The 19,563-nt window shown below is 40.0% G+C and overlaps 1 protein-coding gene across 1 annotated transcript in view; it reads right to left on the bottom strand.

The window, feature by feature from the left end:
- The window catches only part of BMP7 (bone morphogenetic protein 7), a 57,895-nt gene that overhangs the window by 28,571 nt on the left and 9,761 nt on the right, over positions 1 to 19,563 (bottom strand). Inside the window, exon 2 of the mRNA XM_084645738.1 lies at positions 4,059 to 4,251. Coding sequence (XP_084501864.1) covers positions 4,059 to 4,251 — 193 coding nt within the window. The remainder of the gene's footprint in view (positions 1 to 4,058; positions 4,252 to 19,563) is intronic.

Raw genomic sequence — 19,563 nt, 5'->3', positions numbered from 1 at the left:
GTATTAGAAAGGTGACAGGATACTGTAGGCCAGTGGTTCTCAACCTGTTTACCATTATGGGCCACATATGAGGCTCACAATATGTTATGTAGGCTGAATCCAATAATACTTTTATGGCCCTGAGAATGTTACATGGGCCGCAGCTCTGTGCTGATTGGGCTGCAAGCGGCCCATGGGCCACAGGTTGAGAACCACTGCTGTAGGATGTAGATTCTGTATAGTATATAGGTGAGCTCCTGCGCACTAGTAAATGTGAGGCAAGTCATAAGAGGAACAAGCCTGGAGAATCTGCTGTTAGATGGCCCTTCTCATTCACACACTCATCCTTATGTAATGATCAAGTTGGCATTATGGAAACTCCAGCAGTACTGGGAGAGCAAAAGGCCAGTTCATCTTTGCATTTAACTTTAAAAGGACACTGTACTTGTCGTGCTCTCAGTAAAAGAACCTATATGTCTAGATTTTCTTAGGGTTTTTTTTACGCTAATTACTGAGACTGGTATAGTCCTCTAACCTGGTTAGAAAGAGGGAAACAAACAACCAAGGAAACAAAGGTGTAAGAGTGTTTATAGGTCAACATTGGAGAGAGTTTGCTTTCTCTCTCCACCGGCCCAGAGACACAATAACCTGATAGCCTGGACTGTTTATACAGCTTTAATCTGATTGGAGGGTCATAAACAGAGCTGGTTGGAAAACTTTAGCTGAAATATAATTTCAATGCAAAGCAGAGAAAACATTTTCACCAATTTTTTGTGAAAATATTTTTGTTTTCTGGCCACCTCTACTCAAGAAAAGTCAACAGGAAATGGCTCTCCAGCAGAAACAGACAGTTCAAGATCCACGGCTGCCTACGTCTCAAGTATCCCAAAGATTTTTATGGAGTCCCTGTAAATGCTAGCTAAAGAGCCAGATGTTCAGCTAGAAAAACAGATCACACAGCTACCCATGTCAGTCACATGTCCTCCATGCATATCGACTGTGGCTAAAAAAAGCTGATCTTGTTGCAACAGGAGATAAAAGAGAAAGCCCAAGCTGCAGATCACCAGCCCAGTGAGCAGCAAGAGAAAATAGGACATGGAATGTAGAATTTCCAGCTCAGATGCATACATGTTCTGTAATTACAAATCTACCTCCAAAAAGATGTACAAACCAGTGCTTTTCAAAACATTTAAAGCCAATTTCCATCCTGTTTTAAGTAGGCGAGTTCTGTTGACTTCCATGGAGATGCACCCACTTTCACCTAGACTGAGTTTAGCCATCGATCATCACCTTTAATCCTCACAAAACCCCTGGAGAGAGTGGGTACCCCACTGTGCGTGCTCTCAACTTATGTATTGTAGTTTACGTATTACAGTAGTGGCATGTGTTAATCACAAGATCATCTTTTCTTCCCAAACTCATTTCCCCTACCTAATGGATTCATATATAGGCAGTGCATCCACTCTCTCACATTCTTCGCTTATAGGAGTAAGAATAACTGGTGCAAGGGACGGTTTGCAAGAACCATTGCTCAGTCCACGTAGCTGCATGTGGGTAAATGCATGTACATGTGAAACATTCCCAATTCACATGGTCACGTCTAGTTACACCCTTCTGCAAAGTTAGTTGCAAAGAACCTTTGGAGATACCATTCTTCAAGTCTTGTGGGACAGAGTAGGGTAACCAGAACTGGGGCAATAAACATATCCTCCGACTTCTGCCACCATACTTCTTGGTTTGTACATTGCAAGTGAGAATTTGAAAGAACTTTTGTGTGTAGAATAAATTTGAAATGAACATTTACTTAGACAGCAAATTTCTTTGTTTTATTTTCCCCTGAATTTTTGACCAGCTGCAATAAATAGTTAAAAAATACAAAGCAAGCATTCTCATTGGACTATTTTTTTTGTTAGTTTTGAGATCTGTGTAATAGTTCTATTTCAGGTACATGTAAAATGTTATTGGTACATGTTAAGTAGTTGTGGAGAATAACTTTCTGACCAGTATTTGTGAAGCACTTTATATGCATAACTGAAGGAAGGATTTTGCTACTGTCAATGGGGTTCATGTGTAAAAGAGATATGTGCAAATGCATCGAAGTGTTACCGATAAATGGTATTGAGGTTGTTGATTAATTGAGACTAAAAACAGATGAGAAAATTAAACAAACATGTTCTTGTTCAAGTCTCTTGATGAATTTGTCAGGGAGCATGGCGTAAATTAATAATTGCTTGGAATGGATAAAAGAGCTCATTTTCTAGTTTTGCACACACAAAACTAATCAGTTGATATGAAGAGCATGGTGGCATCTGTCTGTTTTTAATTAGGGATCTCAAATGACTCTTGTAATAAAGATCAGTAAATAAGATACCCTACAGGGTTAGAGAGGAAGTATTCAGATGTGGTTTTTGCCACCCCAGAATCCATAAGCAGCCAGAGGAAGAGGGCAGTTCTTTCTAAAATTTTACAATACTTTGTCTCTGATCCAATTTCTCTCCTCGAGCCTTCCCCTCCCAGTACAGACACATACATGCAATGCTTCTCTCCCATCTCTGCTTTACTGCTCCAGGGCTAGTGGACAGTCCAGACATGGCAGGAACTTCCTTAAGGGGTATGCTGTACTTACATTCTACTGAATGAAAAGGAGGACTTGTGGCACCTTAGAGACTAACCAATTTATTAGAGCATGAGCTTTCGTGAGCTACAGCTCACTTCCTCAGATGCATATCGTGGAAATGTACATCTGAGGAAGTGAGCTGTAGCTCACGAAAGCTCATGCTCTAATAAATTGGTTAGTCTCTAAGGTGCCACAAGTCCTCCTTTTCTTTTTGCGAATACAGACTAACACGGCTGTTACTCTGAAACCATTCTACTGAATGTTCACACTGCAATTAATGTCACCGCAGGAAGCTTTGTAAGCCCTGAGTAGGTACCACATACAGCAATCAAAGGGTTATCAGAGTACTGAATGGTGTCAGGCTGTAGACCATTAACATTGTTGGCATTCAAGCATAATGAATGATCTCTAAACCAAACTATAAAATTATATAAATACATTTTTCCTGAAGCTCTGGCACTTCCAATATCTAAAATGGAACAAACTATACGTACTTTCTAAAGGAACCAAATTCTGCTCATGGTTACCTCACTATATTAATCCAGAGTTACTTCACTTCAGTGAAGTTACTCTGGATTTACACTGGTATTAATTTAGGGTTGCTAGGCATCTGGTTTTCGACAGAACACCCGGTTGAAAAGGGTCCCTGGTGGCTCCGCTGACCAGGCCATTTAAAGTCCAGTCAGCAGTGCTGCGGGGCTAAGGCAGGCTCCCTGCCTGCCCTAGCTCTACACAGCTATCCAGAAGCAACCACGATGTCTGGCTTCTAGGCGCGGGGTGATCAGGGAAGCTCTGCATGCTGCCCAGCGCCAGCTCTGCAGCTCCCATTGGCCATGAACTGCAGCCAATGGGAGCTGCGGGGGCAGGGCGCAGGCAGCATGCATCGTTCAAGCCACCTGGCATTGCCTTTGACCACGGGGCCAGACATGCTGGCTGCTTCCAGGAGCAGTGTGGAGCCAGGGCAGGCAGGGAGCCTGCCTTAGCCCTGCTGCGCCGCCAACAGGGAACCGCCTGAGGTAAGCACTGCCCAGTCTAAACCCACACCCCGAACCCCCTACCCCAGGTTAGAACCCCCTCCCGCACCCTAATTCCTTCCCAGACCCTGCACCCCCTCCCACACCTCAACCCCAGCTGTGAGTCCCCTCCTGCACCCTGAACTCTATCCCAGAGCCCGCACCCCCAGCTGGAGCCCTCACCCGCTCCCACACTCCAACCCCCTGGCCCTGCCCAGTGAAAGTGAGTGAGGGTGGGGGAGAGCGAGAGATGGAGGGAAGGGGGCTGGAGTGAGTGGGGGGGCAAGGCCTTGGGGAAGAGGTGGGGCAGAAGGCAGGGGCAAGGGTGTTCAGTTTTGTACAATTAGAAAGTTGGCAACCTTGTATTAACTAGGAGCAGTAGAACTTAGCCCTGTATTTTCACTGACAGTTATACAATATACTCTGTATGCTCTTTTTCAGTCACTCACCTTCCTGGGTGCTCCTGCAGTACCTGGTAGACACTTATCTGGAATGTTTCATTATCAAACCGTTCTCGGATGTAATCCTTATATATCCTGAACTCGGCAGCAGTCACTGCTTCCCCCTCTGGGATTCTGGAGAGATCAAACCTGAACTCCCGATGGTGATAGCGCTGATGATGGAATTCTCTGTCATGCTCCACTGAAACAGAAAAACAGCCTATTAGCCACCAGCTTTTGTTTAGTTTCTCTATCAAGTAGCTTGCAATTAGCCCCAACAGAAGAAGGCATGAATATTTGACTACTTCACTGCATTCTCCTGTTAATTTCTTACTAGTTTTAGCACATGTGGAATATGAAACGAGTGATTGCTGAAACAGTTGTCATCATGCAGTACATTGAGTGATGCTGACTTTTGACTTGTAATGATTTTTGGCAGAGCTCTGCTTGATAACTCTTTCTGGGCATTTGCCACTAGCAATGTACAAGCTGCAGTGTGAAGGATCTAAAAGTGAAGGGTGGGATTTTTCAGAAGCACTGACTGTTGAAACAATGGGAGCAGAGTGAGACCAACACTGAGTGCTTCTGGAAATCCCAGCAGAAGATGTTCTAGTTCTGACAACCTTTCTCATGCTAGTACCCGATTTTCTGCACCAGTGGAATTTGTTGCAGAACCAGTGAAATTACTGAATTCTGTTCCACAATGTCTTAAGCTTTCATCTGTAAGCAATTCTAGCCCATAAAGGCTGTGACAAAAAACCTTCAATTTGAGCGCCTTCCTAAGTCTGCAAATTGACACCCTGTGACAATAGCTTTGAGATGTGTAAAGTATCAAATTCATTATCAGAGTGTTAACTCTGAAGTGTAAAGCTTCAAGCTTCTCCCCCAACAAGCCTTTTAAGTCACCTCCATCTCGGCCAGCAAGAGGGAGGAAAAGAGGAGACCTAGCCCCATCCCTGTGTTAAAACCTCTGCCTCTGGAGTGCCAATAATGCAAATCACCTCCCAACCTTCCTGGATGTTAAATGCCCCCATTTCGCACTGCTTTACTGTCAAAACTTCTAGCTTCCTCGCAGCAGCTCTTACATTGCAATTATGGGTTTTTAATGTGTGGCACATTGCAGACTGAATATGTGAAGGCAGCATAAAGTGAATTTAATTTCGAAATGTGTGCAGTGTGCCTATTTTATCATTAATTTTAACAATTAATGCAGTCTTTTTTTAATTTAATTAAGTCTTTTTTTTTTTTTTTACTGTACTCGGGGCTGCTGAAGAACTTGCCACTAGAGAATAAAAGCAGGAGCCTTTCTGCAGAACTTAGGTCCAACTTGGTACAGAGTACACAGGACCACAGCTAATATTCCCTTACAATGTACACTGTGTCTGATATAGCAATAGTAATGGCAAATGTTTATAGTATGGTAATGTCTAGAGGTTCAGACAGAGAGAAGGGCTCCATTGTGCTAGGCACTGTTCAAACAGAGTAAGAGGCAGTCCGTATTCTGAAGAATTTACATCTAAATAGACAAAGGAAGGTTGGGGAAACAGGCACAAGGAGATGAAGTGACTTGCCAAAGGTCATGGAGCATGTCAGTGGGAGAGCTGAGATTAGAACCAGGGTCTCCTAGGTATTAGTCCAGTGCTCTGTCCAATAGACCTCACTGCTTCTAAATGCACAACTCAGGTAATTTTAAGTTTAAGATTTTCTTGGCAACAATGGTCTTTTCGATGGGCCCAATTCTCTTCGGAGAGCAGTTTTTGTGCACTGATGTAAATCTACTGACTTCAGCTGAATTATTCCTGATTCACACCAAGTGAGAGATCCAATCATCAGTGTATAAAGTGCTATTTAAATTTACAGTGCTATATTGTACATATGTTTAATAATATTACAGTTACTGATGAAGCACTAGTGAGCCACTCCCTTGCAGTGGAATGGACTGTGGATTGTCTTGTGGAATCAAATAGTAAATCCAACCACATCCACAGAAGTGAGTCCAATACTATTTTACAGTTGGCTTTACCTTCCTCTTCAACTCATAGATTATATCTACTAACAATTTTGTGGTTCTCAGTTTACTGCTGTATGGTAGCCTTTAAGGGACACACCATTACAGTTGACAGTAATAATTGGGATTCAGCTTAATGCAGGCTTTTATGTATCTACCCCTCACTCCCTCTAACCTCTCCAAGACAGAGGCAATCAATTTCAGTAAATGCTTTAGCATGTTGGGCATTCTAAGCATGTATTGAATGAACACAATTATTGCTCCAAAACCACTCGTTCTAATCCTAACTCTGCTGCTGATGCCCAATGTAGCCTTATATAGGTCACTTTGTCTCCCTATATCTGAACACGGGGTGTGGTGTGAGAATTCATTAACGATCTAAAACTCTTTGAAGATGAAAAGTGCTACATGAGTGCTAAGTACAAGATTATTAAAAATGCCTTGTCTGGTTTCCACAAAACTATTCCAGGCAAAATAAAGTTCACTGTTAAACTGACAGAGTATAATTTCAGCCCCAAAGGAATTTGTTTGTGCATAAATTATAAGGGAGTAAAAAAATAAAAAGAGAAAGAGAGAGAGATGTTAGAACAGAATGGATCCTGTACCCACAACGATTGAGTCACTGATATTATATTGGGTGTTTTATTCTATTTCTGGATAAGCTCACTGGTAGTAGGGTGTCTTTCAGAGAGTTCCAACAGCAGGATATACAGATATACCTACTTCCAAAAACGCTTATGGATGAATTTTCAAAGGAAGATGGAATGGGTGTTTTTAAGTATGAATATGCATGTGTGATGGCCACCATCTTAGCCAACACTTCATAGAGTGAACTGGAGAGTCTGGATCCGAAAGCATTGGCCTCTACAACTTGAGCTAAGGCACTGGGCCCTGTATCTAGGGGCTATAACAAACAACTATCCTCTGTGAATTGGGTTTGGGGGGTCAGAGTGATCTCACACACAGTGAGCAGCGGGCTACTTACTTTCTCTGCTCAGAACAAGCTTGTCCTGAATGTTTGAGGCACACAGCTGTTCAAAGTCTGGGACATCTCGTACCCTACATTCAAATGCAAAAATGGCTGTTTGATGCCTGACTCACTGGGTACATATGAAAAGGAAAATTCTTATGATTGCAACTAAAGCATGCATTGTTGAGTCCTATGATAATTAAATCCCACTACTATGAAAAAATCAATGGCCCAGAGTCATGAAGTTAAGATCCCCAAACTCTGAACTTTCCCAGACTTTGGAGATGTTTGGATATAGGGTTTTGGTTTGGGCCATCTCTAGTGTTAAGAGAAACATTCCTATGGCTATATAGTCATTAAAATCATGAAAATATGTGGATACGTAACTGAAGAAAGAATCCCAAGAAACCCTTCAACTCAGTGTTTGTTTTCCCTCTTTTTCTTTGCACTCTGGACGTATTTGCTGACCCAGAAGTAACAAATCCTTTCAGAACTCATTTATGAGAAACACTGACCCTGAATCAACATCTGTTAGATGACTGCAGTAAATCTTATTACATAATTAAACACCAAAATCTATGCTAAAATAATGCTAAGGGTTTGACCTTGTTCTCATAAGAGCAAGATACTTCATAATGAAGGCTGAAATCCTATCCCAAATTCATGGTGCTGTGCTTTGATATTTGTGCACATATGGTACAGTATAGATCAGGCACTGTTTGTTAGACCCCAGCAATACCTTAAGCACAACAGCATGAGGTGAGCAGGGGAGTTTTGAATTTACTATTTTTGGTGGGTGTTAGTTAGACCTTTGACAATACTGCAATATGGCTATTTCTGATTAATTGCATGAGAAGTGTTAGCTGGAGGTATTTTCAAGAAAAGGAAAGAAAAAATGGTCTGATTCTATTTGAAAGGTGTTCACTGTTACAGTGAGACAATAGAATTGTTATAGCTCTTTGCATGTGACTGTAGTTTCTCTGTTAGGCCCATAAAATGTCAGTGATCCCTGCTGACATAACAGACCATCACCATCATGAGAACCTTTGAGGCATTCTGGGGGGATTTAATCTAAGGGGTTCATGAGCCATTATATATTTCAGTGACTCTCTTGGAAGTCCTGGTGGCCTACCTTGTCTATGGAAATTTGTGGGATATATAATTAAATACAGGCTTTCACCTACAGATTTAGAGTAACCATTGGCTCCCTTGTTGGAAACCTCAGCAGAGACACAGATGATGGAATTACCATGACATATTGGCAGGACAATATGAGAGGCAGCTGGCATTGCCACTCTCCCTGCTGCACCTGCTCTGGGTCAAAGAGAGGACATAAAATAAGAAGAGGATACAACCCATATAAAAATAAATGGGAGAATGTACCCTAGTAACTATTTGCCTTTAAAAAAGAAAACCATCCAGTAAAATTGTGTATGGAAGTATGCATTACATTCAGGTAACTGCATATACAAATGCAACCCTCTCTCCATTTGCATGTGCATATACTCAGTTTATGTAAACTGTGTGTGCAAATGAGATGTTTGGTTAAATGTAGGCCTCAAAATCCACTCATCCAGAGTGAGTTGAATGGGTGGGCTAAGAAGAACCCCATGAACCCTTTATTGTAATTGCTTCAAGAGAACATGTGTTGCAGTTCATTGCAGCAACATTAGGTGATGATCTTCTAGCAATCCTTTACTCCTTTGACATGTGCCTTTGTCTGAGTGGGAAAGGAGACGCTGAGGAACAGATGAAATCCTAGCACCAATGAACTAAGGAGCAGTGGGTCATGACAGAAGGAGCAGGACACCAGTGGAGTGTTTGCGGAGGGGGAGCAGAACAGAGCAGCAGACCTTAGTTGTCATGGTAGCAGGTAAATATGGGGGTTCCAGGGGCATAGTTTCAGAAAAATTTGAGGGCAAAGGGGAATGGCAAAGTTGTGTCCCCATATCAAACATTATTGTGATTATATTATATTCTGCAATGTTTGGGGTAAAAAGTGGAGCATATGAAAAGTTGGGAGGTGGCCAGAACTCCCCCCCTTCCCATTCCATAGCAAATGAGTCGGGCCTTGGTTGGAAACACAGAAGTAAATCTAGTTTGTTTGAAAATCTGGCCTCTGATTTTCTATCAACAATTTGAATAATACTTTGTGTGACTATCCAGTACAGAAAGGGCCTGTGTTCTCTGTGAAGTCTTGATGATTTATGTTCCTTCGGACCTGCTATGTTTCTGCATTGCAGTGATGCAAAGTGAGGCAATGTGGCATAACATGAAATGACAGTGAACAGTTAAAAGAAAACACACTGGATAGTTTTGCTCAGTCGTAATGGTGACTGAGCACCTGATCCAGATGTATGGGAATACTGGAGATACAAATGCTAAAGAATCCATGGCATTTGAAAGCTGCAAAATCTGCTCAACAGATTCAGATTATTTCTAAGTGTTTCGACACAGCCCTAAATTTATTGCTTTAGACATAACACTTGTAATATCAAAATACATTCATTTTAACAGAGCTGGAAAATAACCCTGATCAAACATTCAAGAATTCTAGGTGTTACACCTCAAGCCAAATGAGCAGTTCTACCAATGACCACATTTTAATGTCTGATATCTCTGTGTCTAGGGTAAATGTACCTCATTGGAAAGCTAGAAATCTTGTTTCCAGGCCTAGAGGTTTTCAAGCTATAGGACATTAAGGCTGGGATTAGGCATACCAGTTCTCACTGAATTCCAAAGGAACTGGGTGCATAACTCTTTTAAGCTCCTTTGCAATCACAGTTAAAAATCACATCATTCTGATTATCATTACATCTTTTTTCCCTCTATTTTGATTCTGATCCAATTTTAGTGTTTGCTGTCTTGAAAACTGTTAGAACTAGAGCCTATGCTGTAACTCAAGCAACTCAAAAGAATATCAGCAGCTATAATAATGTCAGAATTGAAGGCAGGGAAGGGATAAGCAAAACATCAACATTTGTTTTATTAATTATTATCTATGTAAAACTTTCAAAGTTGTACCTCCTCTATAGCTCTGTCTCGCAACAAGGTCAGAGAAGCTGTTTAGCTCCTGCACTGCTGCTCTCATTGGAAGCAATTTTTTTTTCTGTGTTCAAGAGGACATACGATGACTCAATTGCATGAGGAGAAGAAAAGAGTAAGTCTGAAACATGTTTGCAGGATCATGGCCTAAGTTAAGAGGAGAAAATATCAGACTTCACTCTTTTCTTCACCTCAGCGTTAACAAACACTTTAGCAGAGATTGAGCACAGTTTTCTTAACTAGTGTGTGGAGAGAGGTTTTTTTCTTACAGCGGTGCTATAGATTGCATCATTCTACATGGTATGAACATATAAAAATCTGCTGTGTTTGACTTCATGTTTCAAAACACTGCTCCCCTTGACACATTCACCCATGTGGAAAATGACTGTCCCACTCGTACAGACAGAGCCAACCATGCTCAATACTAGTTGTAATAAAGCATGGTCAGCCTGTGTTATACTCAGTCATGCTTTGTTACAATAGAAACTAAACTCTGTTGACTCTGACATCAACAGGGCAATTCCTTTGATTACATGGACGATGGGGATCTGTGCTTGATACCTGATGCCAAGTAGGCCAGAGTTTTAAGTATGGGCACAGTCATAGCATGTATGTTATTTAGCAGAAAGAAACTGTGCTAAAACCCTGCTAGGACAAAACGAATAGCATTATTTCAACTGTAGTGCTGACAAGTTCAATATGTAAGTCAAAGGTACCATGAATCAGAGGAATAATTTTGCAACAATTCATATGAACTTTAAAAAAAAAAAAAAGGCATTCAAAGGCACTAAGGATCTGATTCCAAGCCCATTGGAGCCAACTGGAGTCTTTCCATTAACTTCCATAGCTTTGAATCAGACCCTAATTCAGCACTGCAAAATTCTGCTCACCTAAAGAAAGTAATTATTTTTATGCACAAGTAAAACGTATGAGTTTTTCATAATCATCAATGTAAAGTGTTATGTCACAGCTAGGTATTATTATAATTAGTATTCGTAGTAAAGAATGGGTGAGCAGATTTTTTGCATGGGTTGGTAAATCCATACTTTAATCCTCCTGGAATGTTTTGATGGTGCATTTGGAAAGTATTTTGAATATTTAAACATACATGACAAAATTATCACTAGAAAATTTGTTTATTATTTTTGTATAAGGCATTTTATTAAAACCTCTGAACTCTTAGTGATCTCTAAATATAATGATGACTTTCTATTATATGGAGAAATTAGAATGTTGCTTCTTTCCAATTCACAAAGTTAAAAAAAAAAAAAAGTGCCAAAAGGAATGTGCAGTAGGATGCCTGTAACTTCTTTTATCCCAAAAAAGGCCATGAGGGATTTGTGAAGGACTTTAATCTCAAATAGATTAAAGGTCCTGAATTCCTGAGGCTGAAAGATAAGTCAAAGGAAAATAGATTCCAAAAGACACCACCACCCCACCAGCAGCTTATAAAACATGTAATAGTCTCTGCTCCAGAATCGTCTACACAGTTGCCTATGAAACACACCAGGGATTCAGACACAGGCCAGTGAAAAAATCTGCCGCATCTTGGCATCAAACATCTTGTTTAATATCTTTTCATATGCCATGTATGCCTATGGTCATTGACCCCGCTGACAGAAGTAGGTATAGATTGAAATGGGAAGGAGAAATCTTTTCTTTTAGCAATTTCAGATCTATGAGAAATAGAAATTGTTTCTTAGGTGATCACTACAGCTAAGATTTTCAGATCATTTTGGTACATATTTGCCTGCCTTATGTGTGCAAGCATTTAGGGTAACTAAGTGCACAAACTGGCTAACTGCACATTCAATTAGATAATTTTGTATACATCAATACATCTATTTGATTTTTGCATGCACAATTTTTTGCACACTTGCACAATTTTAATACTAAAAAAAATCTAATTAGCGAAATACTCTGAACTTAGCAGAAGCTTTCTTGCATTAAGTTCATTTTAAAAAGATCAGAGGCTTGCACTTTCAAAAGTGATGGGTTTGGGTGCCTCAGTTTCCGAATGCTCAACTTGGGACACCTTCATTGGGCCTGATTTTTAGAAGTTGGGGTACTCTTTCTGGAAATCAGAATCCTTTTAAAGTATCTCAAGCTGGGCACCCAAAATCACTAGTCACTTTTAAAAATGTTGGCCCCTTCTCTTTAAGTTAGTGAGGTCCAAGGTTGAAGAAAGCAAATTAAGGGCCAGATTCAGCATTCCTTGCATACCCAAAACTTTCAATGAAGCCAGTGGGAATCTTGGCTGAGCAAGAAGTGCTGAATCCGTCGCTATATTCATCTAAGCAGAAGAGAGAGTATAAAGGGGATTGCAATAATGATATTCCAAGCCACAGTCTACTAAAGGCACATGGTTCCCTCTACACTGCACTTCACAGCAAAAATTACAGGGCTGTTGTGGTAAATTTACAGTGGCAAGAATTTGGATCTGTGACTGGTTTTAATTCATTCAGTCCTCTTGGCTAAAAGATTAACATACTGAGATTAGGGAGCTGAAACAGCAGTTAAAGAAATACCTTACATTGGGAATTCTGGAAACTGAGGAGAGAAAATGCCCTTGACTGTGAATAATTGATGTGAAATGTCCCTTTTTTTTATAACCGTGCTAATACAGTATTTGGAGGATGCTGTCAAATCGGACTGCTGCGAGCTCTCCAGCCATTCTAAAAATGACTGAATTACTTGGAGAAAACTAAAGAAAAACAAATGCAATCTTGATTTTTATTGGTGAGATAAGTTTACTGAAAAATACCGTGTTTTATTTATAATTCCGTAATACATCACATCATCAGCAACTGCCACTATCTTGCCACTTTTAAAATCACAAGTTCCCTCTAATATTATTATCATCATCCTAGTAGCACCTGCAATGTGCTGAGTGCTGTGCCAGTAACTTGCAAATAGTCCTCAGCTCCTTTTTCCATGGCCTGGTTCTGATTTGCCCTTGCATGAGTGAGCAAGGAGAGAGGGTTTCCACAAGGAGCCCTCTTGGGCAGCATGCACAGGGCAGATCATAACAGTAGTACCTGCACCTTGTGGGAGAGCATATCACCTAAAAAGAAGTAGGAGGAGTGCTGTCATGTGCCCCTTCTGCATTAGCCCCTGGGCTAGGGTGGCCAGCACTCCAGCAGAGCACCATCCTGATGGAGAGGGCAACCTATGTACACACTAACCAGTCACACAGTGATTGTGACTCCTGATGCTCCCTCAGGGACAGTGCAATACAGCCCTTTGCAGAAGGTTGTGTGCTGCGCTCACCATTTGCCAGTACTCAATTACTCTATGGAATGGAATAATTTTAAGATAAATAATTTGTACTCTCATCTTAGAATCTCAAAATGTATTGCAACAATTAAGCATCATAATACCGCTCTGAGGAAAGTCGTTATTGTTACATCTATTATACATACGGATAAAGTGAGGTACAGAGAGGGTAAGTGACTTATCTGAAATGGCACAGTAAATCAGTGGCACAGATGAGCATAGAAACCAGGGGCCTGATTCAGCTCAATAGCATAAAATAAGATCAGAACAAACAGACCCTCTCCCCCAAGTCCTGATTTCCAACCCCAAGAGTCACCATTTAGAAACAGGAGGTTGAGAATTACTTAGTACTTATTGCTGTAAACTCATGAGGTTCAGTATTTGTGCTACAGGGAAACAAACCTCTGGAGTTAATGTTTTGCCCTTAACCATAACTTCATTTTTTTAGCTTTTCATCATAAAAATAGTGTTGCCAATGACATCACCTAGCTGACAACCAAGCAGGGAGCTTCCAAAAGTCTTCCAAAACACTGACTCCTTGTTATAAATTCAAGATTGCTAATCGCAATGGTGCATATCACATCTGTACTAGGCTTCAGGACTGGAAAGAAGCAACCTCTCTATTGCCGGATGGAATTGGGAAAGATGTTTTCAGTCTGCACATGCATCAGCATTAGCCATTTCTTTGTCAACAAATCCCTTAAAACAGACTATTTCTATTATGTACAGATGTCCAAGAAATAATGGAATACTGTACTACAAGATTAAACACTTTAATGTCAGCATATGTGCTGCAGGACTCTGAACAATGGTGTCATTGTACATGTACCAAAAGGGAGGGCTGAGGGAAGATGGGTTTAATTATGTCTAGAGCAGCAGCAAATTCTTCCCAAATGGAGTTGAACTCCAGCAAGCAAGGATGCATAGACTGGAGACTGATATTAAAACAAAGTGTTTGTGCCCTTTCTCATATTTACCCATTAGGCTTGAAATGGCAAAGCTAGTCTTACCTGTCTGATTTCATAAGAATGGTGCTGAACCACCTGGCTTCCTAGAATTGCTGCAGCAACAGGAAGTGATGAGATCAGATGATACTGGAAACCAGCACATCCTGTCATCCCACATGTTACCCAGGAGTTTTTGAACATTAGCAACATTAAAGTTTGAAACTATTAGATCTTTTGCTACTGACAAATACTAAAACAAGTTATCTTATCATAAATTCATGGCAACTTGGGATCATTACACTTGAAAGAACACTATGCCTTGGGGCCATTTCTCCCTTCTGTATTTTACTGTTGGACCAACTGGAGAGAACATTGTTTTCAGACTATGATTTTTTAATTTCTTCTCCATTCTTCTTGCTGAGCATGAAGAAATTGCAAAATAACTTTACTCACAAGGTAGTGGTTTTCAAGCTCATATACCTCTAATTATCTTTCCACTAGAACTAGATTATTTTTTTCAAACAGCCTTCTGTTCCTTATTAGTATGTGTATATTATTATATAGCATAAAGTTACCTACTACAACAAGCAACAACATTTGCAAAACTGGTATAGAAAGGAGGACTGGATTCTGGACTGGTACAGCTGGTTTAAGGTATTTTAGAAGTAAATGAAATCAAATGAGAATTTATAATCCTTCCTGAGGTCTGGATTCCATCAGACTAAACTCATTAGGCATTAAGGTGCAGGTGCAGCTAAATAAAGGATTGTTCTGCTTTCTTTAATACCATAGATTCACATCATGAGTTCAAAATAAAAGTCTTTTAAAAGCACACATATATATTTTAAGGCAAGCCTTAAAAGAGAGTTGATGGAATCTTCATATGCCTCATTTCTGTCAGTGGAATATGCCCATTTCTGCACTGATATTAACTAAGTACTGTACTGGAGAATTGTGTGGAAATAGACCTCTTTATCTTGAAATGTTTAATTTTATTTTCATGTTTTCCCTTCATCTTCCAAACACCTGCCCAGATAAATAACACAGATCTAATTCCTCCTTAAATGTTTTATTGTCATTGCAATTAGAGTATACCCAACATTACACCAAATCTTGAAGCCAACCACACAGATCCTCTGGGAGGAGCACAGAGGGCATCCAAAGCCCTGAGGATTTGCAGGATTGAGACCTTTTGATGGTTTATGGTTACACACACAAAAAATCCAAGAATCAGTTTGCCAGGTTTTAAATCATACAGCTGGTTGGGTTTCCTAGCTTCGATCCCAAATTCCTGTGTTGTTGAGAATGTAGTTCACGTAACATTACAAAATAAGCAGGAAAGATCAGATATGTGACTGATGCGAATCTCAGTCCTTGATTGTAATCAATAGAATTTACAGCTTGGAATGTATACATTCTGAGTTGTGCTGTGATACAGTAATAGATTAGAGCTTTTGAGCCCCTCTGTGCAGCAACAAATATCTGCATCTTTCTAGGTCAAGCAGTCTCTGGAAGATTACAGATCCTTGCTGTGCCAGGGGGACTGCAAACTATTCAGTGGAAAGGTATAGCTACCCTGGAAGTGAAAGCTCAGTAAGAGTAAAGATCTTCCTTTGGACCCATACTGTGGAGTTCTACTGCATATTTCTCTGCAATTTCTCTGTTGGGATCATATGTAGAATACTGCATACCGTGATGCATTATGTACAAAAGATCTTTAAAATGCTGTTTTGAGAGCAGAATTTCATCTTAGTTATTCCAACCAGAGGGGTCAGCCTCTTTCACTACTGCAAATAGTGCTAAGTGACCCATTTCACATTTTAATTTGAGACCCCACTCTTCTTGTGTGCCACCAGGCCAATTCAGATCAACTGGGCTACTCCAGTTCACAGCTTTCTGGATTTGAAAGTTTGGGAGCTGAAGACAGCCCTTGGCTCAGAGTGCACAGACTTTCACTATTCAGTCTAAGACCCAAGTATTCTCTCAGGCTTTTGCCTGAGATGATACCTGGGCATATTCATATAGCTTATTCCTTTGTGGGAAGGGAGGCTAAAATAAAGATTAATTATTTTCATTGACAAAGAGCAATGAACTAAGTGCTATTTTAATAATTTAGTATATGTGCTCAGGAATTTTGAGATGGGCAAATTAAAAATACAAAAATATGCATAGGTCTACTGAGGCATTGTGTACGGAATGATGGTGGTTTCGCACACTGATGGCCATTTTGGGGGTTTTACTTCAGAAATACTTTTAGGCCATGTGTCCTTTAGAGTTCAGATTTTGTTGGCCTACCCCCTATTACTAAGGTCATCTGGGAATAGGGAGAGACATATTTGTAGCAGTTTAGCATAATATACAAGATAGAGGCTCTCACTAACATTGGACCAAAGCGGTCTCCTGGAGTCAGTCCCTAACAAATAGCAATTTTTTTCAGGTACAATTTTTTTGATTGCAGTACTTTTGTATTAGATTAGCTGCTGTAGTACCCTAGTTTCCCCAAGTCAATTTGAGATGAATGAAATGAATGCATGAATGTGACATAATTCACACTCTATTGTGTTGCATTATTCAAAACAGTGCACGAATGAGGCCATGGGATTTATGCACAAGGGGAGTTAAGTGTCCCTCATAGGACCAGAACACAGAGCATTCTCCTCCAGTTTAGTCTATTGCCAACATGTCACGTTCAAGTGCTGTAGTACTTTGCCTTAGGACTTTAACTGCCAATTATCACTAAAGAAAGGGAAAAAAATCATAAAAACTTTGGACATGCTGACTTAAATAAGCAGTCATGTATACTACATCATTTATAATGAAATGGATTTGTCAGCAAAGTAAAGGCTACTGATACCTAAAAGAGATTTAGGCTTGCTGGAGTATTTTTTATTCTGGATTCTTTAATACATGCCTGTTTCTTCATTCTTTGGGTTGGCCTTAATGTGGCACAATCATTGACGGGTTTCTGTGGGTCATGTAGTCAAAAATTCCTGCAGTTTTTATTATAATCCATGCCACTGAGTTGAAAGAGCTTGAAGTGAGCTGTAGCTCACAAAAGCTTATGCTCAAATAAATTTGTTAGTCTCTACGGTGCCACAAGTCCTCCTGTTCTTTTTGCTAATACAGACTAACATGGCTGCTACTCTGAAACCTATTGTAGTCAGTTACCAAAATCCCCTTCACTTCAATGGGAACAGGATCTGACAATATGTGTGATTAGCATCCCTTTTTCACCTGTCTCGGTGGACAGACTGTTTCACCATGTAGGATAAGAGATTCCACTTGGGCCCAAGTATGGAAAGATCTTGATCTTTTTTTTCATATTCTCATATTCAAATTGTTTCATATTCTCTGTGTATATATAAAGTCTGCTGCAGTTTCCATGGTATGCATCCGATGAAGTGAGCTGTAGCTCACGAAAGCTCATGCTCAAATAAATTGGTTAGTCTCTAAGGTGCCACAAGTACTCCTTTTCTTCTTGATCTTTTAGTGACCCTGTCCTAGAATTAAATGGCTGTTTAGTCAAAATCTTCTCTTTCCACTGTCAAGGATGGTGAGATCAATAGTGATTATTTTCAGCTATTCCTTACTGAAGCTTAGCACAAGTATATTTGTGTCATTAGGGGGCCCAGTGGTAAAGCAGTTAAAATACAAGTGGGCACGTTTATTGTTTCCTCTAGAAGGAAACAACCAACCACCAGCAGCCCTGGATTTTCCCGGTTTCAAATAAACATTTATTGTTCCATGTAGCTAACAGACTGTGAGGCTAAAGTTACATTTTTTCTTAAAACAACAACAGAACCCCTCCCTTCTCTTAACAATTGCTGGATTTTTAAGTCTATGTTCAGAAAGGGGAACTTAAACCCAGCAGAATGTTTATAGCACCACACAAGGTTCAGGAAAAGTGATGGACAGTATTCTTTATTAATCTCTAGAGAGTCCCCCTAGGGTTATAATTATTGCATAGTAATAAATAAATAAATAAAAGTAGCAAGACTGAAATGTTCAGAGTCTTTTGAATGGTAGCAGCAATTAGTTTTAAACTTCTTGAAAACTGGGAGGTTTTGGGTGGGGGGGGGGTTTGGTTAGCTTCCTGCATGCCAGCATAATGGATACCGGTGATCGGTTCCTGCTAGTTATGAATATTTGCCATTTTGGGTTTTATAGATTATAGACATATGATAAGAAAAAAATCACATATTAAAATAATCATTCAAATCCTAATAAGTTGTAAGAAACAGAATTCATTATTTATAATTTTTAGCTCTTGTATAGTGCTATTAAAATGATAGACCAGATCTTGCATCTCTACTTGGAAGCAAAGCTCCCATTGTCAATTGGAGTTTCAGGCATGAATTAGGCCCCAAGTAAAATAAATTTACCTCTTAACTTAAATTACTACTCACAAATATTGATGCCGTGTTATTTTACAAGTATTTTTGGTACTTCTTCCAGGTCTTTTATTTATTTACTTCACTGCCACTGAGCTGTAGAGACCACAAATTGGTAAAATGTTAGGATGTCTACAATCCCACTGACTCCAACAAGATGTGATAACTGGAGGCAGAATTTAGCCCAGTGGCTGCATTCATGGAGTTAAATCATGCCCTGATTTACAACACCATCAAAGTTGACGAAGACGCTGTGCCAGATCCTCAGCTGTTGTCAATTTTTTTGACTCCGTTGCCTTCAGTGGAGCTATTCCAGTTTAATTGAGGATCTTGGCCTGATTACATTGACAGGGTTGCATGGAGGTGTAATTCAGAGCAGAATCTGACTCATTGTTAAGATGCAGGCTAAAAAAAGGAAACTTTTCTACTTGAAAGCAATTGTGAATGGAAAGACAACTTTTTTTAAAAAACAACCCCTGGAATGATAATTGGCTTGGTCTATGTGAAGTTGTTCCCTCATTAGGAACATAGTCAAATGAGGATCATGCTAATTTTAAAAAAGAGGATGGCAGTGTGTGGTTTTTAAGAGCTTCCCATGAAGATATAAGTAAAAGGATTTTTCTCTACTACAAAGCCTGCATAGTTTCCCAGGCCAGGTGGACCTGATAGTACTGGCTGCATGCTGAAATATCTCATCCCCACCCTTCAGGCACTTTAACTGTAAGCCTTTCCAGACACACTGACTAAACACTTTCAAGATGAACCTAGAAGGGTGGTGGTGGTTGTTATTTTAGCCATAAGCTAAGTATGAGCTTGTTGATCTCATTGCAAAATGAGCTTTTACAAACTTTGAGGAGTATTTGTATCATCTTTAAAA

Source organism: Lepidochelys olivacea, assembly GCF_965140295.1.
Source record: "Lepidochelys olivacea isolate rLepOli2 genome assembly, chromosome: 13".
In the NCBI taxonomy this organism is placed as follows: domain Eukaryota; kingdom Metazoa; phylum Chordata; order Testudines; family Cheloniidae; genus Lepidochelys; species Lepidochelys olivacea.
Note: the sequence above shows the minus strand (reverse complement) of the source record. Positions and strands in the feature narration are given on the sequence as shown.